Source organism: Cherax quadricarinatus, chromosome 42, assembly GCF_038502225.1.
Source record: "Cherax quadricarinatus isolate ZL_2023a chromosome 42, ASM3850222v1, whole genome shotgun sequence".
In the NCBI taxonomy this organism is placed as follows: Eukaryota; Metazoa; Arthropoda; class Malacostraca; order Decapoda; family Parastacidae; genus Cherax; species Cherax quadricarinatus.
In genome coordinates this window covers 16,454,086-16,477,468 of record NC_091333.1, presented here as the reverse complement: position 1 = coordinate 16,477,468, position 23,383 = coordinate 16,454,086, and the positions used below count along the sequence as shown (strand labels likewise).

Genomic DNA, 23,383 nt, shown 5'->3' with positions numbered 1-23,383 from the left:
TGGAGGTGGAGAGTCTGATGGTGGTGGAGTGTGTGGTCGTGGTGGAGAGTGTGGTGGTGGTGGAGAGTTTGGTGTAGGTGGAGAGTGCGGTGGTGGTGGAGAGTGTGGTGTAGGTGGAGAGGGTGGTGGAGGTGGAGTGTGGTGGAGGTGGAGAGTGTGGTGGTGGTGGAGAGTGTGGTGTAGGTGGAGAGGGTGGTGGAGGTGGAGTGTGTGGTGGTGGTAGAGAGTGTGGTGGTGGTGGAGGTGGAGAGTCTGATGGTGGTGGAGTGTGTGGTCGTGGTGGAGAGTGTGGTGGTGGTGGAGAGTTTGGTGTAGGTGGAGAGTGCGGTGGTGGTGGAGAGTGTGGCGTAGGTGGAGAGGGTGGTGGAGGTGGAGTGTGGTGGAGGTGGAGAGTGTGGTGGTGGTGGAGAGTGTGGTGTAGGTGGAGAGGGTGGTGGAGGTGGAGTGTGTGGTGGTGGTGGAGAGTGCAGTGGTGGTGGAGGTGGAGTGTGTGGTGGTGGTGGTGGAGAGTGTGGTGTAGGTGGAGAGGGTGGTGGAGGTGGAGTGTGGTGGAGGTGGAGAGTGTGGTGGTGGTGGAGAGTGTGGTGTAGGTGGAGAGGGTGGTGGAGGTGGAGTGTGTGGTGGTGGTGGAGAGTGCAGTGGTGGTGGAGGTGGAGTGTGTGGTGGTGGTGGTGGAGAGTGTGGTGGTGGTGAAGATAGAGAGTGTAATAGTGGTGGAGAGTGTGGTAGTGGTAGTGGTGGAGAGTGTGGTGGTGGTGGTGGAGAGTGTGGTGGAGAGTGTGGTGAAGGTGGAGAGTGTGGTGGAGGTGGAGAGTGTGGTGGTGGTAGTGGTGAAGAGTGTGGTGGTGGTAGTTGTGGAGAGTGTGGTGGTGGAGGTGGAGAGTGTGGTGGAGGTGGAGAGTGTGGTGGTGGTGGTGGAGAGTGAGGTGGTGGTGGAGAGTGTGGTGGTTGTGGAGGTGGAGAGTGTAGTGGTGGTGGTGGTGAGGTGTTATCTTCCATCATTTACCAGTATTTAGTCTCACTACTAGGAAGTGTGCTGTCTAGTAACTTCATGTGTTATTCAAGTTCTTCACATTCATCTTCCTAGGAGCAGATTCATTCATTGGACACTCTAACCATAAAGATACACTTATTGTTATCCAGTTTTTTGTAATTCTCAACTTGTGTACATAACAGTACTGCACATCCCTAGAAATAATTTTGGTTCCCAGTTTGTGATGTACTTTTTCAGTAACTGTTCCCATCTGTGAAATAGTTACTAGTGTATTATGTGTTAAATTTATATTCATTTGTTGGCATTTTAAACAGTATTTTTATAACTCATACAGATTTTGAATCTTGGCTATTTATATACTTTACTGAAAATATGGCATGCAATATTTATTAAGATTTTTCTATATTTTGACCATTTGCGTGTTGAATAACGGTTTCAACATTTGCGACAAGTAATTTTTTTTTTTATATGTATACTCTCAAGAGTGGTTCATTCAACATATTTACTGTACTCCTAAGTTGCCATTGGCATCACTAACATATACCCTGCTCCACATTTTTAAATGGATTGTATGTATCAAGCTGATATGTGTCTTAGCCAAAAGTCATTATCCACCCTAAGTAGGAAATTGCTTACTTCTGTTTATATGAATTTCAGAAATCTTGTATTAAAGATCATTTTAAACTTATACAGTGGTACCCTGAGTTTCATACATAATTCGTTCCAGAAGGCTGTTCGAGTGCTGTTACCAAATGAGTAACATAAATTAGATTAGATTAGTCCGTTTCAGACCCCCAAAAATACACTTACAAAAGCATTTACAATAATACACTTACATAATCGTTTGAGTTGGGAGCTGCATGAAACTCGAGGTACCACTGTATACTGTCTCATACCTCCATCAGGTATAGTAATAAAGTCAGTATTATCCTGTGTTCTCTCTTACCAGTACCTATTTGCTTCAGTATGCTAGTACTAAATTGAAACTCTGCGTATACATATATATTGTCAATATTAAGCTTTCAAGTCATGTACAGTAAGTGTAGTTTACCAGCTCACACTTTTTATAAGCTTCACCTAAGAGAGTAAGGTCAAAAATACTAATGGAAACAGGAAAAGATTTTTATTTTTAGTGTACATTTAGCAAGTGTAAACAGCATTGCTGATTATTGTCAAAGAATAACAATTAAATCTATGTTTTTACATGACTAAAATACGATAATAAATTCAGAGGAGTTCATATCTGTTTGTGTATGGAAACTCATATGAAGATATGCATACAGTCAAGTACAAATATTGAATTACAAATTACAAATTTTCATAGATATAAATGCAATCAAATTCATATATGTGTCTTGGTTTTAGGCAGATGGTTGCACAAGCCAGTCTGCCTTAAAAATGAATTTTGAAGTTTTTTTTTTTATGCTTTATTGGACATATTTTTGTAAAGTATTTTGTAACACAAATATTTAATTTTTCATAAAAAATAACTTAGCAGCCTCACTTAACCTTGTTAAAATTAATGTGATATGATTATGCTTAATCCTATCAAGCCTACACATGTATATAATATGTATGTGTACATATATGGTTACCACCTCTGGTGATGATAACACACAGTTAGACAATTACAGTACACACATTTTTTTTTCTGCCTCCTCCTTCCCTCCACATATTTGTCCTTCTCTCTCATACATTTTTCTCTCTTCTTATCCTTCTTTTTTCTTGGTAGGAATTATTTAGGCACTTAAGAATATTCAAGTAGTAGACCGCCACCACTAGGAAATTAAACCATAAATTCACGGAATAATGAAGGACCCTGCCCAGCGGCCACTGACACCTGGTGTTGTCGTTGCAGGTGTCGCCGCTGGAGCAGTTTCTCAGGGATTCATCGTGTTCCCCACCACATATCAAGGCGGAGCCGACAGACATGGGTGATCCTGGTGAGGGTGAGATGTCGGATCAGAGCGGCCCTTCTGTTGAACCTACTCATCAGTATATTGGTGTACAACAATACCCCAATCTAACAGCATTAACAGGAAATATTGGTGTAGTTGGAATAGCAGCAAACCCTGCAAATTTGGCAGCCTTAGGCTCCAATAACCCTGCAGGATTAGTCGGTGTCCTGATGGCAGCGACTGCCCCTCGACCACAGCGGCGGGCAAATAACCCACTCAATTGTCCTGTTTGTGGACGTGTGGTCCTTTTCCGTTCAGAGTTTGAAAAACACATGCGCACACACACTGGAGAAAAGCCCTTTGTTTGTCACCTGTGTTCTTACCGGTCAGCTCAGCGTTCTAATCTGAATGTTCATTTGAAGTCTGTACATAAGCTTTACCTTCCTTCAAATAATTCTTCAAGTCAGCCTCCCCCATGGGATAATAACCGTGATCCTGGGTTTATCGGATGAATACGTATCACTGTTGATCATCCTTGGACTTTGGTATTTGGGTCAGAAGTGTCATGAAAATTACAGGTCTCCCTTGCTTTATTTAACAGATGTATTCGTAGCCCATTATAACATTTGTAACATAGGGATTCATTCTGAGACTGAGCAAATTCCACTTCTTGACTAATATTTATTAAAAAAGTATGAGCTTAGCACACCTTCACCATATTGTCATATAAAAATGAAATTAATTTGGTTAAAAACTGAGAAAGAAATTCAGTCATAATCCCTAAACAATATAAAATTTGGAAAAAGCATTCCAGAAATTATTAGCATACCAAATAGGTGCCAGATATATACCAAAAGTCAGTGCAATTGATCAAAAAACAAATGAGAATAAAGTTAAATTCAGAATTCATTTATAATCCTTCTCCATTTCTCTTCCCTCTTCCCTCCACTACTAACTAACCAGCATATCTTTATCTTCACTGAAGTGCACACATTATCAACCTGTGAATATGTATCTCCTTATTCTTTATTCCCTCCCACAAATTCTAGTCGACTTTGTGTCTTTGCAACTTTGTCTGGTACAAGACACTTTAATTGAAAATCAGTCATAGGATTTTATTTAATTTTTGTATTTCCATTGGATTTTCCTTGCCAGAATCTGTTTTTTTTTTTTTTTTGGTTGCTATTTAAACTTTAAATATGAATGTCAATATAGATCACTTTTAAGCTATATTTAAAGAGATGGTGTTACAAAATTAAGTAGTGCTGAGCTTGGGGTTCACATAAGAGCAAATTTTACCATAAATAGTAAGTTAATAATAGAAGTGGGGTTACGCAGGTAAGCAAATCTGCACGAAGTGAAACCAAATAAACTGAGGGAAACCTGTGTGTGTGGGTGTGTGTATATGTGTAATATATATATATATATATATATATATATATATATATATATATATATATATATATATATATATATATATATATATATATATATATATATATTACAGTGTTTACTTACTTGGAGAGAGTTCCGGGGGTCAACGCCCCCGCGGCCCGGTCTGTGACCAGGCCTCCTTAGGTCAGTGTCCCAGGATGCGACCCACACCAGTCGACTAACACCCAGGTACCCATTTTACTGATGGGGAACATAGACAACAGGTTGAAAGAAACACGTCCAATGTTTCTACTCTGGCTGGGAATCGAACCCAGGCCCTCACCGTGTGAAGCGAGAGCGTTAACCACCAGGCCACCAGAGCCCTCGACCAACAATATTAATCTGTTCCAGAGAGCTTATTTTTAGGTGAATTTATCATTAGTCAAATTAATTTTCCCCATAAGAAATAATGGAAATCCAATTAATCCGTTCCAGAGAGCCAAAAGTATTAATTTTTTTTTTCATGAAATATACATTTCCCTACAAAGAAAACAATGAGACATGCACAATAACTGCATAAATAAATGTTAAAATGACACTTACCTTTATTGAAGAGTATTGATGAGTGATGAGACACTGTTTTTCTTGAATACTCTGGGATTTTCAAAGTGATACATGAGTAAAGGCTTCAATTTGCAATCCTCACTAGCATTACAACAAAACATGAGAGTTAGCCTGTCTTTCATAGGCTTGTGTTCTGGGAGTGCCTTTTTCTCCTGAGTAATGTAGGTCCTGTTTGGCATTTTCTTCCAGAACAGGCCAACCCTTTTTACCACAGGGTTGGCACTAGAATCTTTCTTTGGGCCCATGGTGGCCTATTTAGCAGTTACAAGGACTAAAAACAATGGAATAATACAAAATTTATCAAATATATGTGTGGAACTGTCCACCCTGGCTTGTAAACAATGACAGCAGGGCAGCTGAGGTGCTCAGGCTGGACGGACAGGTTCAGGATGAATCATGTTGGTCGAGTTTTTCATCATTGGTCGGGTCAAATTTTTTACACTCAAATGCTTCATTGGATTGGACGAATTTATCGTTAGATGATGCCTACGTTGGCCGAGGGTCCACTGTGTATATAGTATATATATATATATATATATATATATATATATATATATATATATATATATATATATATATATATATATATATATATATATATATATATATATATATATATATATATATATATACATATATAGTGGAACCTCAAAAATCGAACTGCTCCCAACACAACCAATTATGTAAGTGTATTTTTGTAAGTGCTTTTATAAGTGTATTTTTGAGGGTCTGAAATGGACTAATCTAATTTACATTATTCCTGATGGGAATAAATTCATTCAGTAAAGGCACTCGAACAGCCTTCTGGACCGAAGAAAGTTCAATATTTGAGGTTCCACTGTATATATATATATATATATATATATATATATATATATATATATATATATATATATATATATATATATATATATATATATATATATATATATGCACACATAAAATCTTAAATCTACACAATGTAATACAATTCGTAATACAATTTAAATTGCAATGTGAACTGCTCAGTATTTATTTTGTATAGCATCCAAAGGTCTTGACATACAAAACTAAAAATATGTGTAGTAAATTTTCTTACTTTGAGCACCAAAGATATTGTATATGTATAGTTTTATTAATGTATATTGATTTTATAAAAAAAAATTGTCAAATTATAACATGATTGTTTTGCAAAGCTCAGAATGGCCATAGTAACTTTTGCTTTGTTTATGATAGTTAATGGTTTTATCTATACATATAGAACACTGAAAGCTGCTTGGGTAATGTTAAGAGTCCTGCATTAAGTACTATTCTTCCAAACTTCAGTCTTACCAGGTTTAAGGTTTTACTAGAAGACCTACTTGAAAGCAGATCAAGTGCATTGTACAAGAGCACCAAGTGCTATAGATGAATAGCACTGAAGACACACATAAAAAATTTTGAAATTGTTTTGAGAGGAAACATTGCTAAATACATGGAATCACAAACTTCGCAAAACCCAGGGCAATATAGGATTAGAATAGGTAACTCCTGCCTTTTGTAATTGCTGCACCACTACAACATGATCTTGAATACACTGAAAGCCAAACAAAATGCCACTGTAATATCCACAGATGCTGCAGAAGCATTTGACAAGCAAGGTCATGGTGTAATGGGACACAAAATGCATTCGAAAAGTTTATTTGAAAAAGAGGGCAAATGGATCTTCAGTTTTCAATAAAGTAAATTGGACCCAAAGAGTGAATCACTACAGTAATCGCCAAGGGCAAATCAGAGGCTGTCATAGTGAAGAGCTGCTGATAATACCATAATTTGAATTTGAGTGGCAGTGAATCTCCAAGCCAGTATAAACCAGGTCTTCCAGTGGGCTACAGAAAAATATGATGTCAGCAAGTTTAAATGTAAATTACTTTGCTTTGAACCTTAAGGAATAAACACTGAAATTGATTATGAAGTAAACTCAAACTACTCAGTGGAGCAGAAGATTGTGGTAAGTGAGCACCATATAAAAAATCCTGCAGCAGGCAGTGCATAATGGGCAAAATAAAACTGTGACCTTGTATTTGGTTTAACCCCTTAACTGTCCAAATTTAGATCAGTATAGAATGGGTCTTAATGCTCAGTGTGCACAGTATTAAAAAAAATCTGGGACCACTTAGTACCTTGTGGGAACACCAGTTCAGTTGAGCACCAGCTAAAGCAAACAGCATGGCAAACACCAGGGATTCAATGATGTCATGTTGTATTAACACTTTCCTTTTAAGAGGAAAGTAATGTTGACCCTGAGTTTAATGGCTTTGAAATGGATGTGGCCACAAGTGGTTGAGGAAATATTAAAAACCTTGATAATAACCCATGTGCAACATTCTTTCAATTTTGATACCATTGATAGTGTCATCCTGCCAGAATGTCCTATAACCTATGCCCTAAGTAGAGAGAAACAATTCTGTAACGTGCAATACACATTTGGCTGGCTGGGTGGGTGGCTGATTGACCTTGTCTCTATCTCTGTCTGTCTCTATCTATCTCTGTTTATCTCTGTCTTTGTCTATCTTTGTCTCTCTGTCTATTTCTTTCTCTGTCTCTCTCTGTCTCTGTCTTACTGGTACACATAAATACAATTATACATAGTGTAAATTACCTAGCATAACTCAAAAATCCAGACAAAGTGCTATACTGTGCTTGTAGATATAAAGCATAATAAGCATGACTGGCAAGTAATACACATTTTCACTTGTTCCTGAATCAGATGTGATGACTCTGCATTGTGAGTAATACCTGTTGGTTCATGAGTGGCTCTCTCTCTGAATCAGAAAGAGAGATGGGCAAACAGAGACAGGAAGACACACACACACAGGCAAACAGATAAGCAGAGACAGAGATATACAGAGACAGAGCTTGATAGACAGACAGACAAAAAGATAAACACACATGTTTATATGTAACAGTGAAAGCAGTCACCATCTGGAGAAGACCCAGGCCGGAAGTACCGGTGAATCAAGAAGAAGAAGAAGAAGTGAAAGCAAATAAAACCAAGGCAGTGCACGATCATCAAATGTCACTCCACTGCTGCACTGTCATCAGTGGAGTGAGACTCGTCTTACACCGTGCTTCAATGTCTGAAACATTGCTGGGACCTATAAATATTTTGTGTATATTTCTAGACAATAGTATGTGACCAGGGCAGGTGGAAATGTTCACTTGTCAATGTGTTTGTGACTACACCTACCATCCGACTTACGACCGAGCATGGTTCTGACTAACCGGTTGTAACTCAAAATGGATGTAAGACGAACCTTACTACTGAATATCAACATCACATTATTGTAATGATTTTATTTTATAGTTTTATTTTGATATTTCATTTTTTACTTTACTTTTTGTGCTGTTAGTACTATATTTTATACTGTAAGGTTTAGGGGAAACACTGTGTACTTACAACATAAACAGTTGTTTATTTCCCAGAACATTTCCATACAAAACAGTCTTATGTCGAGCAGGTCGTAAGTCGGATGGTAAGTGTATTTGATTACTATTTCAATATCTAATATTAGTGTCAGAACAAAGATTGGCTATGAAATTACAAGAACTACCATAAATTGTAATTATCAGAACATAAAAATTACATAAATTAAAAAAAAAATAACAGGGAAAAAGGTATATCGGCAATATTTCTGCAAGCGGTAGGACTCCATGTTGCTGTCAGGTGAGCATCCAACGCTAACTTCGCAGCCTTATATCTCGGTAAGTATTGACCCTAAAAATCTGTTTGGTCTTATCACACACAGAGAATTAACCTTTTTAATTTGAAAAAGAACTATTTTTTTTTTTTTTTAATATTTGGAGCACTGGGCAAGCGAATGTAGATCTACGTTTGGATAGTTAACCCTTTCAGGGTTTCTGATGTACTAGTATGGCTTAAGCACCAGGGTTATTGATGTACTAGAACGCCTAAATTCTAGCGCCTTCAAATCTAGTGAGAGAAAGCTGGTAGGGGTACATATGAAAGAATGGGTCTATGTGGTCAGTGTGCAAAGTATAAAAAAAGTCCTGCAGCACAGTGCAGGACCGTGTTTTTGGTTTAAAACAGCGACTTTGCAGTGTATTTTCGTATGGTATTTATGGTTGTATTCTAGTTTTCCTGGTATCATTTTATAGAATGGAAGACATATTACAGAAATTGAGATGATTTTGATTGGTTTTTTAATGAAAAGTACCTTGAAATTGAGCACAAAGTAGCAGAAATGTTCGATTTTTACCAGATTTCAAAAGTAAACAAATCATGCCAAGCATCCAATACACGCCAACTGGTGAGTCTAATATTGTTTCACAAGTGCACTGATATTATTTATACCATTTCTACACTAATGCAGTAGTCTGCATAACAGTAAATCTTCTATTTTTTGTGAGAATAAAAATTCAAAGTGGAAAGCAAAAGAGATGTAAGAGGGGCCTGGGGACGTGACTAATGATCAGAGAAAGTGTTACTTTAGTGCCAGGAATGTCTGTCTTGCTTATTCTGGACCCTATTTGGAAATTGGCATCTTCTGAAATTTGTGTGAAATTGGCAAAATTGCCAATTTCTGCCCACTTTATTGGATACTTGAAATAAGTAAATGGGTGGTTTCTTGTACTCATTCGATAGAAAAAATGGAGTTCTAGCGAAATAGATATGATTTTTGTCCACTAGTTCACTGAAATTGGCCGTTAATAGGACTCAAAGTGGGCAAAATCGCCGATGCGTCAACATCATTGAGACCGCTAACTTCGCGAGAGCATAATTCCGTAAGTTTTCCTTCAAATTTCATAATTTTGGTGTCATTATGATCAGGAAAAGATTCTCTATCATTTCATAAGAAAACAATAATTTTTTTTTTTTCCGAAAATTTTTCGACCCTGAGAATGAGTTTAGGAGAGGGCCTCTTGACCCTGACAGGGCTAAGGGATTAAAACAGCAACTTTGTGGTGTATTTTCATATGATTTACATGGTGGTTTTCTTGGATTCTTAATCTCATTTGACAGAATGAAAAATATATTACAGAAATAAAGATGATTTTGATTAGTTTCTGGACTGAAAGTACCTTGAAACTGAGCTCACAGTATCCGATATTCTAAGTACACAAATGACATTACTCGTTCAATATGCATCCAACTGCCTATTCTAATATGCATTTAGGAATGCACCAACATTATTTACACAATTATCACAATAATGCAGGAGTTTTCATAACAGTAAATCTTCTATTATTTGTGTGAATGAAAACTAAAAATGGAAAGCAAGTGTAACATAAGAGAGGTCTGGGGACATATCTAATGAACAAAGGAAATGTTATTTTTAGTGCTATGAATGTGTTTATTTTGGACCCTATTTTTAAACTGGCAGTTTTTTAATTTTGTTGAAATTGGCCAACTTACTGATTTCCGATTACTTCATTGGGTAGTTAAAAAGGGTTAATGGATGGTTTCTTGTACTCAAACAATAGAATAAAAGGAATAAAATATACCCCACCCTACGTCATTAATTAGTTCCAAAAGTCGCGACATAGCCCGATTTTTGACGTAAACCAGAAGTAATGTTTTAAAAATGCCCTAAAAAACAACCAGCACCATAAAACTAGTGTAAATAACTAGCAAAGAAATATAACTATTACTGAACCTTAGAAAACAGTAAAAATGCATTTTAGTCATATTTTTTAAAGAATAATGAACACAACTAATAAAATTATGTTACATATTTAGCTTGTGATTTGCCCTTAAAAATACCGTGAGTATGACTACTTGGAGGAGGAGGGTGAGGTGGCTGGTGATGGTATGCGGGGCTTCTTCATTGACACACGGAAGTAGAAGGAGTCAGCTCTTCTGTCAAGGATTTGAGGGTCTTGCATTTCTCAACTTTAACTAAAAACTGATCTAGAGTCCCTTGAATTGTGTCCTTCTTCCTCTCATTTAACCCTTTTAGAGTCCATGCTGTAGATCTACAGCTTTATGTTGAGGGTCCAAACCGTATATCTACGCCATGAGCTCAGCTCACTCTGATAAGCTGTGAGCGGTAAATTTGGGCCTAGATATGAGAGAATACATGTATGTGGTATGTGTGCACCACATAAAACAAATCCTGCAGTACACAGTGCATAATGAGAGAAAAAAAACAGACTGTAATTTTCGATTTAAACAGCGACTTTGCAGTGTTTTTTCGTATGTTTTTTGTAGTTGTGTTTGCAATTTCTTGGTCTCATTTGATAGAATGGACGATATACTACAGAAATAGAGATGATTTTGATTGCTTTTAGTACTGGAAATGGCTTGAAACTGAGCTCAAAGTAGCAGAAATGTTATATTTTTGCCGATGTTCAAGAGTAAACAAATGACCTCACACGTCTAATACTTGACAGCTGGTGGGTCTGATATACATTCACAAATGTGGTGATATTATTTATACAATTATTACAGTATTGCAAAACAGTAAATCTTTTATTTTTTGGTTTGAAGAAAAATTCATTATGTGAATAAAAAATCAAAATGGAATTCATTTGTAAAGAATGAAAACATAACTAATGAACAGAGGAAATGTTAGTTTAGTGCCAGGAATGCCTGTGTTGTTTATTCTGGACCCTATTTTGAAATTGGAATATTTTGAACTTTGCATAAAATTGGCCAAATTACCAGTTTCCGGTCACTATTTTGTAGTTGAAACAGTTGACTTGGCGATTTCTTGTGCTCAATCGATAGAATAGAAGTAATACTAGTAAAATAGCTAAGAATTTGGTTGACTGGAATGCTGTAAAATGGGAATGCCCTAAAATGGGAGTCAAAGTCGGCAAAATCGCCGATGCGTAAATATCGCTGACACATCAAAATTTGCGAGAGCATAATTTTGTCAATTTTCCATCAAATTTCATACTTTTTGTTTTATTACCTTCAGAAAAAGATTCTCTACCATTTCATAAGAAAAAATAAAATTATTTTTTGAAAATTCTTGGACCCTGGTGCACACTTTGAAATTTGGCTTCTGGATCCTGAAAGGGTTAAGATGGTCCTATATGGGAAGAATAGGTTGTCAGTGCAGTTCATTATTTTTTGTAAAACGCTCAGCATTTGGGTTTTGTGGGGAGGCAATAAAAACCTTTCTGCATTTTGGCTATCTTGAATTTCCTTGGCTCTAGTTCTAGAAGCTCTTCCTCTTCGTGGTGCTGTTTCTCCAGCAGCAATGCCGCCACACGGCAAGATGGCAGAACTGCGTAATTGCAGACATTTGTTTAAAAATTTTTGATGTTCATATTTTATTGTATATACATTTTTTGTTTTTAATGTATTTTTTATTGTATTTAAATTTTTTTTAGCTTATTTTATCTTTTATTGTTAATTTTTATGTTTTATTTATTTTAAATATTTTTAAGGAAAAATTTATTTATTTCACGTCCTTTTATTATGACGTATGTGACATTGCTGGAAGACGTAACGTCAGATGTAATGACATTCATTGAACTTAAATTTTCCCAAGAAAAGTGGCGTAAGGGCAAATTTGACATGGGCCAAAATGATGTGAAATGAGATATTACTGTACTAGTGAAATAGCTACAAGTTTGGTTGACTGGAACAATAGAATAGGCCAAAAATGGGGCTCAAAGTGGGTGAAAGTGCTGATGCGTAATTAGTGCATCACCGAGACTGCTTACTTTGTGAGAGCGTAATTCTACAAGTTTGCCATCAGATTTAATAATTTTGGTTTCATTACAAGTGTACTTATATATACACCTACTATCCGACTTATGACCTGCTCGACATATGTCCACTTAACTTACGACCGGGCGTCTGGCAGCAAGGCTGGGTTGGCTGATGCATACCGCTGTACGATATTTAACCGCTACTTGTGGCAACGTGCCATGCAGGCAGCATCACTTTGAGTTACCCTGCTCTATGAGTAGCATCATACTGTATTAACTGTACTAACTGGACAGTAAATTCACCATGGCCCCTAAGAGGAAGTCTGAATTTTGCACTTGAGGTTGTGGCAAGAAGGCAAGAAAGGCTCTTACTCTCAAACTCTTCATTTGTTTTCACTGTTGCACATAAACCTGTCTGTCTATCTGTCTGTCTGTATATCTGTCTGTTTGTCTATCTGTCAGTCTATCAGTCTGTCTGTCTTTCTGTCTAGATCTGTCTGCTTATCTGTCTTTTTGTCTACCTGTGTGTCTGTCCTTCTGTCTGCTTGTCTCTGTCTCAGAGAGCCACTTCATGAACCAACAGGTATTACACACGAAGCAGAGTAGTCACGTCTGATTCCTGATCAAGTGAAAATGCACAAGCACAGTATAGCACTTTGTCTGGATTTTTTGGGGTTATCCTAGGGAATTTACACTATGTATGATAACTTTACTTATGTGTACCTGTGAGACAGAGACAGATACAGATACAGATGGAGAGACAGCCAAAGTCAGTGAGCGAGGCAGCCAGCCGGCATGCCAAATACATATTACACATGTTCCAGAGTCATTTCTCTTTACTTAGGGCATAGGTTATAGGACATTCTGGCAGGATGACACTACCAGTGGTATTCTCCTATTCCACTGTGCCGACAGTACTTTAAGATAACAGTAACATACGATACTGTATGAGATGTAAAATTTACAATAGAGTTCACTATCATGTATACATAATATACAGTACATAAATTATTAACCCTTTCAGGGTTTCGGCCGTACTAGTACGGCTTACGCACCAGGGCTTTTGACGTACTAGTACGCCTAAATTCTAGCGCCCTCAAATCTAATGAGAGAAAGCTGGTAGGCCTACATGTGAAGGAATGGGTCTATGTGGTCAGTGTGCGTGGTATAAAAAAAAATCCTGCAGCACACAGTGCGTAATGATAAAAAAAAAAACTTTGACCATGATTTTGGATTAAAACAGCAACTTTGCACTGTATTTTCATATGGTATTGTTGTATTCTAGTTTTCCTGGTCTCATTTTATAGAATGGAAAACATTATAGAAATTGAGATGATTTTGACTGGTTTTACAATGAAAAGTGCCTTGAAATTAAGCTCAAAGTATCAGAAATGTTTGATTTTTACCAAAGTTCAAAAGTAAACAAATCATGCTGTGTCCAATATACGTCAACTGGTGAGTCTAATATTCTTTCACAAATGCGCTGATATTATTTATACCATTTCTACACTAATGGAGTAGTCTGCATAGCAGTAAATCTTCTATTTTTTTGTGAGAATAAAAATTCAAAGTCGAAAGCAAAAGAATGTAAGAGGGGCATGGGGACGTGACTAATGAACAGAGGAAATGTTATTTTAGTGTCAGGAATGTCTTTCTTGTTTATTCTGGACCCTATTCGGAAATTGGCATCTTTTGAAATTTGTGTGAAATTGGCAAAATTGCTAAATTCTGACCACTGTATTGGATAGTTGAAATCAGTAAATGGGTGGTTTCTTTACTCATTCGATAGAAAAAAATGGAGTTCAGCGAAATAGTTATTATTTTTGTCGACAAGTACACTTGAATTAGCCGAAAATAGGGCTCAAATTGGGCAAAATCTAACTTCGCGAGAGCATAATTCCATAAGTTTTCCATCAAATTTCATAATTTTGGTGTCATTATGATTGGGAAAAGATTCTCTATCTTTTCATAAGAAAAAATATTTTTTTTTTTTTTTTAATTTGGCTGACCCTGAGAACAAGTCTCTGAGAGGGCCTGTCGACCCTGAAAGGGTTAATATCACTAAGGGTAGACAATAAACTCTCTATATATGCCTGTTTGAAAATAAAACTGTAACCATATAATAAAAGGAACTCAATGAAAATAAGTCACATTGTTGAACTGTAGTGAGTTATCCTAGGTTAAATTCTAGATAATTTACTGTATAAACCACTGTAAAAGTTTAAGGTTTATGCTTGAGGCCTAAATAAAAGCTAACTTCCTACTTAACTACCTACATACCTACCTTACCTTACCTTGCCTTACCTACTGCTTTTCCTCCCTATCATTGTCTGTCTCTTTTTCATCCCTTCTTTCAGTACCACTCTATTCACTTCTCTCCCATTCCTCCTTCCTTCTTTCTCAGTTCCTCTTTCATCCTTTCTCTTCCTCCACCTTCCCTTTACTTCCTTCAGTGCTTTTCCTTTCTCTCCTTCCCCTCCCTCAGTATCTCTCCCTTCCTTTCTCACCCTACCTCTTTCCCTCTCTACCCCTTCCCTAACATACAGAGCATCTAAGTAGACAATGGTTAAAAGGAATGCACAAAAGAAATAATGGCACAAAAAAATGTTTTATTTGGTGTTTTTGAATATCTATTGCACCTTTGCCCCCCCCTTTCATACCCCGTTTCCTCCAGTCAGCTCCAGATAATCCATGATTTACTGTATTTTCCTGGAAAATTCTGGAGTGATTGGTTTCAAATTGCACTCTGAAATTACTCCCCATGACAGCAAGAGCCTAGGCTGATAAATGAAAATGAAAATCTTCATTTCCATGAAGTACAGTTTACAGTTGTTAAGCAAATAGATGATACAAAAGCACCTTATTATGCAGAGCATTTTGGGCAGCCTTATAATTAGCTTTTACTGAACAATACTTAATGGGGCTAGAATATTTACTGTGGCTCATTGTATGTAACATTTTATATAACACTTTGGTATATATTTGTAATAGTGAGCACTGAAATGGAAAGAAATTTTGGTTAACACTCACACAGAAATATGATGGCTACAGTATAAACATGGTGCAAAATGCCCCAATGAAAATCGCAGGTGCAACAGGTATATTGTGAGATCCCCAGCTATCTTTAAGAGGGTACTTGACAATATTTTCCAGAGAGCTTCTGATCAGCTGGGCTGTTGTGCATTCAGTGCACTGCATGTGCTGTAGATTATCACATCGTAACTGAGTTATGATGCACCACTTCATCATCCAAAAGTGAAAGGTACTTAAGACTTTTACAAAGAAAGAACTGAAGTTAGAAATACATCTGTAATATGATACAAGTTTCAAAATATATTAAGTGAAAAGTTAAAGTTCCATAAACTCAATAAGGAAAACAGTTTTTTACTACTTAACCCTTAAACTGTCCAAACGTAGATCTACGTTGATGTGTGTAGCTCTCCAACCTTTATTTTCTCCATTTGAAAGCATGTAAAATTGGACGTAGATCAACGTTCGGAGCACTACGCACGTCAACGTAGATCTATGTTTGGACAGTTTAAGGGTATAGTATTAAGCTGGATAAGTTTTAAGAGAGAATCTTGCAAGTTCCTTCAGAAAGGGTTTTAAGAGTGTTGGTCAGGTAACAACTGTAGTCACCCTGGTAGCCTGGACACATGCTAGTTCAGTAAAGAAGAAAAATTTTAAAGCTTTAAAAACTGCATATAGAAAATATAGAGGAAACCTGTGTAGTGTTTTATTTTCACTGGTATGGATTAAAACCAGTTTGTAATGAGACTATGTGGAACTCAGTGATCTCATAGAAACAGTCAATAAACTAGACCTTTTTCATTATGTGAAGCCCACCTGACATAACACAAACCAGAGCCTACATCATGTAATTTGAGAATACTTCATTAAAATTATATTTGATATACTGTATGTCAAATATTCAGAAGTTTAAAAACTTTGTGAATGCACAGTGTATTTAATGGCTAATGTTTTTAACTGTGTATGGTATGTACAGTATTTTAGTATGTGATATCAGTAATGTTTTTCAGCTCTGAATAACATTTCAGGTTTTTCTGTGATGCAATTATGAAGCTAAATTTATATAAGAAATGCTATAAAACTGGGTGTTTCTGCTATAAAATATTTATTGTGGAAAAAAATGTAGGGTGTGATTACAGTGTTTTGAGTGTGTTCTTTACAAGCCCATCTCTCACTATCATCTTCCCTTTATGGAAGATTTCATATGTAAAACATCCTTTGGAAATATCTACATTGTAGTGTATTTGCAACATATAATACAGTATTTAATTTTAAATAAATATTAAAAAACTTGTAACTAGTTTAGAATTTTCTCTTGTACAGTACCAAACTCTATTCACTCAAATCTTATAATATTCCTACTTGTTGTTAAACATTCACTCGCAGCCTTATTCATGCTTGTCAGCTTTATAACCTTGTTGTCATTATTCAGTACAGTAATTTGAAACTTCAAAAAATTATGTTTCATCTTTGTCAAGTTGTTTAATTTTAAACCTTCCTATCATAAAATTTGTACAATCTTTTTATTTCTGTCATGTGTGGTCTGTTGATGCTAAAATATACATTGCTACACACTGACAGTGCAGGCGGTAAAGTGACCAAATTGCCGTACAGTGCTACTAGTCTTGTTTTTCATTGATAACCAATGATTACTTTTTTTTTAATACTCATCTCTTTGCCACTGAGGCAGCAACTCAAGAAAGAAGAAAACCTTTTCACTGTCACTTGTTCAATCACTGTCTTGCCAGAAGGGTGCTGACATCACAGTCCAGATGACTCTCCAAACATCCTCACACCTCTTTCAGAGTGCAGCCAGATGACTCTCCAAACATCCTCACACCTCTTTCAGAGTGCAGCCACGGCCCTTCCTGCCTCTAGGATTCCAATTTGGCTAATCAGTTTCCCTGAGTCCCTTCATAAATATTTTCTTGCTCACAATCCAGCAGCATGTCAAACCACAGAATCCACTTGCCTCCACACACACTCCTAAAACAAACAAACAAATGCATACATGCACACATACATAGTTGAGTTACTTGTGGAGAGGGTAGCAGGAATAGGATGGGAAAACCAAACTACAAAAGGGGGGGACTACACAAGCATGAGGAGCTTCCTGCAAGATGTGCAGTGGGAGAGAGAATTGGCAGGAAAACCAGTAAAAGAAATGATGGACTATGTGACAAGAAAATGCAAAGAGGCAGAGGAGACGTTTGTTCCCAAGGGAAACAGAAATACTAATGGGAAAGCCAGAATGAGTCCTTGGCTCACCCAAAGGTGTAGGGAGGCAAAAACTAAGTGCACTAGAGAATGGAAAAAGTACAGAAGACAGAGGACCCAACAAAATAAAGAGATTAGCTGAAGAACCAGAAACGAATATGCACAGATAAGAAAGGAGGCTCAGCGACAATACAAAACTGACATAGCTTCAGAAATCAAGTCTGACCCAAAGCTGCTGCATAGCCACATCAGAAGGAAAACAGCAGTCAAGGACCAGATAATCAGGCTACGGAAGGAAGGTGGGGAGTTCACAAGAAATGACCAAGAGGTATGTGAGGAACTCAACATGAGATTTAAAGAAGTATTTACATTGGAGACAGGAAGGACTCCAGGCATTCAGAATAGGGAGGTACACCAACAAGTGCTAGATGAAATACACACAACTGAGGAGGAGGTGAAGAAACTGCTATGTCGACTTGATACCTCAAAGGTGGTGGGACCAGACAGCATCTCTCCGTGGGTCCTTAGAGAGGGAGCAGAGATGCTGTGTGTGCCACTAACAAAAAATTTCAACACATCCATTGAAGCTGGGCAACTACTTGAGGTATGGAAGATGGCAAATGTAGTCCCAATTTTAAAGAAAAGAGACAGACATGAGGTATTAACCTACAGACCTGTGTCACTGACGTGTATAGCATGCAAAGTCATGGAGAAGATCATCAGGAGAGTAGTGGAGCACCTAGAAAGACACAAGCTTATAAACAACAACCAGCATGGTTTCAGGGAAGGAAAATCCTGTGTCACAAACCTACTGGAGTTTTATGACAAGGTAACAGAAGTAAGATAAGAGAGAGGGGTGGATAGACTGCATTTTCTTGGACTGCAAGAAGGCCTTTGACACAGTTTTATGACAAGGTAACAGAAGTAAGATAAGAGAGAGGGGTGGATAGACTGCATTTTCTTGGACTGCAAGAAGGCCTTTGACACAGTTCCTCACAAGAGGTTAATGCAAAAGCTAGAGGATCAGGCATGCACAACAGGAGAGGCACTACAATGGATCAGAGAATATCTGACGGGGGCAATGAGTCATGGTATGTAATGAGGTGTCAGAGTGGGTGCCTGTGACGAGCAGGGTTCCACAGGGGTCAGTCCTAGTACCTGTGCTGTTTTTGGTATATGTGAATGGCATAATGGAAGGGATAGACTCAGAAGTGTCCCTGCTTGCAGATGATGTGAAGTTAATGAGGAGAATTGAATTGGTTGAGGATCAGGCAGGACTTTAAAGAGACCTGGACAGGCTACAAGCCTGGTCCAGCAACTGGCTCCATGAATTTAACCCTGCCAAATGCAAAGTCATGAAAACTGGAGAAGGGCAAAGAAGACTGCAGACAAACCTCACTCAAGGAAAAAGATCTTGATAAATTAGACACATGTGCAACTCTTGGGTATCTTTATTGAGGAAACGTTTCGCCACACAGTGGCTTCGTCAGTCCATACAAAGGAGAATCTTGAAGAATAGGAGGAGAATGAGGTAATCAGTCCTTCAACCTTGAGTCGATGTGGACTGACCACATCGACTCAAGGTTGAGGGACTGATTACCTCATTCTCCTCCTATTCTTCAAGATTCTCCTTTGTATGGACTGATGAAGCCACTGTGTGGCAAAACGTTTTCTCAATAAAGATACCCAAGAGTTGCACATGTGTCTAATTTATCAACATGTCGGTTCTCTGAACCATTCATCTACGAAAAAGATCTTGGGGTGAGTATAATACCAAGCACATCTCCTGAGGTGCACATCGATCAGATAACTGATGCAGCATACGGGCGTCTGGCAAACCTAAGAATAGCGTTCCGATACCTCAGTAAGGAATTGTTTAAGATTCTGTACACCATATACGTCAGGACCATATTGGAGTATGCAGTACCAGTTTGGAATCCACACCTGGTCAAGCATGTCAAGAAATTAGAGAAAGTGCAAAGGTTTGCAACAAGACTAGTTCCAGAGCTAAGGGGATTATCTTACAAAGAAAGGTTAAGGGAAATCGGCCTGACAACACTAGAGGACAGGAGGATCAGGGGAGACATAATAATGACATATAAAATAGTTCGAGGAATGGACAAGGTGGACAAAGACAGGATGTTCCAGAGATGGGACACAAAAACAAGGGGTCAAAATTGGAAGTTGATGACTCCTATGAGTCAAAGGGATGTTAGGAAGTATTTCTTCAGTCATAGAGTTGTCAGGAAGTGGAATAACCTAGAAAGTGACGTAGTGGAGGCAGGAACCATTCATAGTTTTAAGACGAGGTTTGATAAAGCTCATGGAGCAGGGAGAGAGAGGGCCTAATAATAGTGAAGAGGCAGGGCCAGGAGCTATGAATCAACCCCTGCAACCACAAGTAGGTGAGTACACACACACACACTAACACGCTAACAGGCCTAGTGTCTAATCGACATGTGCCTAGGACAAAATAGTAACTAACAGGGTGGGCGAAGTCGTCGATGTGTATATATCGCTGAGATCACTTAACTTCGCGGGAGTGTGATTCTGTGGGGTTTCCATCAAATTTTGTGCTTTTGGTGTCATTGCCATCGGGAGGAGATTCTCTCATTCTCTTGTTCTCAAGAAAGAGTTTGAGAGGAGGGTTACTATTGGAGAATAATGTTATATGTATGTATTAGGCACAATAATATGAGTGAATATTTTGTATGTTAAGCAGGTTCAAGCTCTTCAGTAACTGTGTGGTGTGTTGTCTGGTGCAGGAGTGTGTAATCAGTCTCACAGCAGCTTTTTGTTGGATTTTTAAAGATTTAAGGTGATTTGCTGTGGTTGAGCCCCATGCACAAATACCATAGGTATGGTTAGGGTAGATGAGAGAGTAATAAAGAAGAAGTGCCGTTTGGGGTACGTAGTACAGTATCTTAAAAAGGATGCCTACTGTATTGGAGATTTTATTGGAAATATGCTGTATATGGGTCTGAAATTTAAGACAGCAGTCAATGTGGAGCCCTAGAAATTTGCCATCTATGTGTCTTGAAATGGGAGAACCATTTATCGATAAGTTTAGCTGAATATTTGTAGCTTTGTTTCTAAACAGTATGAAGTAGGTTTTGTCAATATTGAGAGTAAGTTTGTTGGTCGTCATCTAAGTGGATATTTTTAGTACCTCATCATTTACAGTGCTTCTGAGTATGATTTAGTTTGGGTGAGAGAAGAACAATAGTATAATATTATCTACACTCAAATTCTCAGCATAATATCACACCAAACATTGCCCTCCAACACATCTCTACTGCCTCCAGCCTCCTCACGGCAACATTCAAAATCCATGCTGCACACCCATACAACAGTGTTGGTACTGCTGTACTCTGGTACATTACCTGTTTTTGCTTCTTCAGACAAAGTTCTTTGTCTCCACAGATGCCTCATTACCACCCACTTTTTTTTCCCTTCATTTACTTTGCTCACAAATAGTAGTTAAGATATATCCCACTAGGTTATCTTGAATGTTGCTCACCAGATTTGTGCTGTGCTAAGTTATAACCTGGTAGTAACTTGTCTTGTTCTCTACCACTCATACATCATATTATGTTCCATGTTACCTGAACTCCTGAGGTAATCATATTTTTTGTTGTGGTTTGGTTTGGTGTGCCCATTTCCTTTCCAGGATAAGGTTCATATTCTCTTGGCTAAATAAGATAGATTCTGCTGTAGTTTTGCTGTGCTATGTTTCTTGCTGTGCTTCATTGACCCTAGGAATAAACACCTTGGGTGTCTGTTATGTTACTACTGACTGCAATGCTTACCTCCTGTGGGAATTTTGCCCAGGTGATAACGTGAAATTACCAGGGGACATTATATCCAGAGTTTGTGGTAGCAGAACAAGGGTTGATGTTTTTTGGGGAAACTGGATCACTGCCTGATACAAGTGCCTAATCAGCCAGGTTATAATAGATGTGTTGGCCTCTGGATTTCTATTCAGCAAAACCCTGGATGACCAGGTAGTCAAAGGCCGTAGGCCAGGCTGCAAGGCTAGAAAAATCATCAAAACTGATAACGTATGTTACAGAACCTTGGGCTTGGTCTTCACATGTGGTGCTATATATATTGATGTTTCACAGGTAAATAATCTTCTTCACTATCACTACTGGAATGGAGATCGATTACTGGATTGTCAGAAATGTGCACATGTATTCCTATAGCTACACCAGTGCAAGGGTTTAGACATTATAGTCTTGACTAAAGATGCTCCTATGCAGTCATTTTGGTGATACTCATTTGTTAATATTGTTATGGGTCATATATTACAACACTTAAAGCCATCAATTACAGAATAGGGTCCCATTTTGACTTTTTTATGGTCCAGATTGTGTTAGGTCAGATCCCTATAAGATCATGTGAACCCTTCCATGATCTAGCCAATGACTAACTGGATTTTAGCCACTAAGGGAAGAAAAGTTTAAGTATCTTGGTTTCCTAAATAATGATACTTCACCAAACATGTAAGGGGTTGCTTAATGTATGCTAGCCTCAATCAACTTAGTAATTTACTAGGAATCATATCATCCAGTCCATGAACAAGTGGAAAAGAATCCTTCCTCTATAAGCCATGCATGTCATAAGATTCAACTAAAATGCCGGGAGCAAGGGGCTAGTAACCCCTTCTGTATAAATTACTAAATGTAAAGAGAAGAACTTTATGAAAGCATTTCTTCTTTTTTGGGTCACCCTCCCTCAGTGGGAGATGGCCAGTGTGTTAAAAAAAAAAATACCGCTCAGTAATTCTGTATTTTAACTGATGTGTTGGTGTCTCACAAACATTGTATTGACTGAAAATAAAATATGCTTAGTCTTAGATAAAGGTGATGCTACCCATTATTTGTTTCTGCTCAATGATAGTCTCCAAAGGTAAGTGTGTTTCTAATGCCCAGGAGCAGGATACTGTTGTAGGTTCAAACTTTAATTGATCTTAGACCTTGATTGCTATAAACTGTACTGATGTATAGTAATTTATTGGCTAGTCAGTAAAAATAGTCCCTTGGCACTCTATCTGGAGTAACAAAGGGCATTGAGGACAGTTAACTTTGTATCATCTGTAATAAGATGATCATTAAACTCAGAATTTGCAGGACTCTAACCAGTGGCATGCCAGTCCTAAAACTAGCAGTCCATTGCTGTAACTACTAGACCATGAATTAGCAGTCCAGTGTTGTGCTTGACCATGAACTAGCAGTCCAGTGTTGTAACTACTAGACCATGAACTAGCAGTCCAGTGCTGTGCTTGACCATGAACTAGCAGTCCAGTGCTGTAACTACTAGACCATGAACTAGCAGTCCAGTGCTGTGCTTGACCATGAACTAGCAGTCCACTGCTCTGTTTGATCATGAACAAGCAGTCCAGTGCTCTAAATACTAGACCATGAACTAGCAGTCCAGTGCTCTAAATACTAGACCATGAACTAGCAGTCCAGTGCTCTAATTACTAGACCATGAATTACCAGTTCAGTGCTCTAAATACTAGATCATGAACTAGCAGTCCAGTGCTCTAAATACTAGACCATGAACTAGCAGTCCAGTGCTCTAAATACTAGACCATGAA

At 37.9% G+C, this 23,383-nt stretch overlaps 1 protein-coding gene across 12 annotated transcripts in view; it reads left to right on the top strand.

The window, feature by feature from the left end:
* LOC128695675 (protein tramtrack, beta isoform) overlaps positions 1-23,383 on the top strand; it is a 520,376-nt gene that overhangs the window by 378,497 nt on the left and 118,496 nt on the right. Inside the window, exon 5 of one of the 12 annotated variants that reach the window (XM_070093330.1) lies at positions 2,853-3,978. The exons of the other annotated variants lie outside the window; for them this stretch is intronic. Coding sequence (XP_069949431.1) covers positions 2,853-3,404 — 552 coding nt within the window. The 3' untranslated portion in view covers positions 3,405-3,978. Of the gene's footprint in view, positions 1-2,852; positions 3,979-23,383 lie in introns of those variants that run through there. 12 annotated transcript variants of the gene reach the window in all.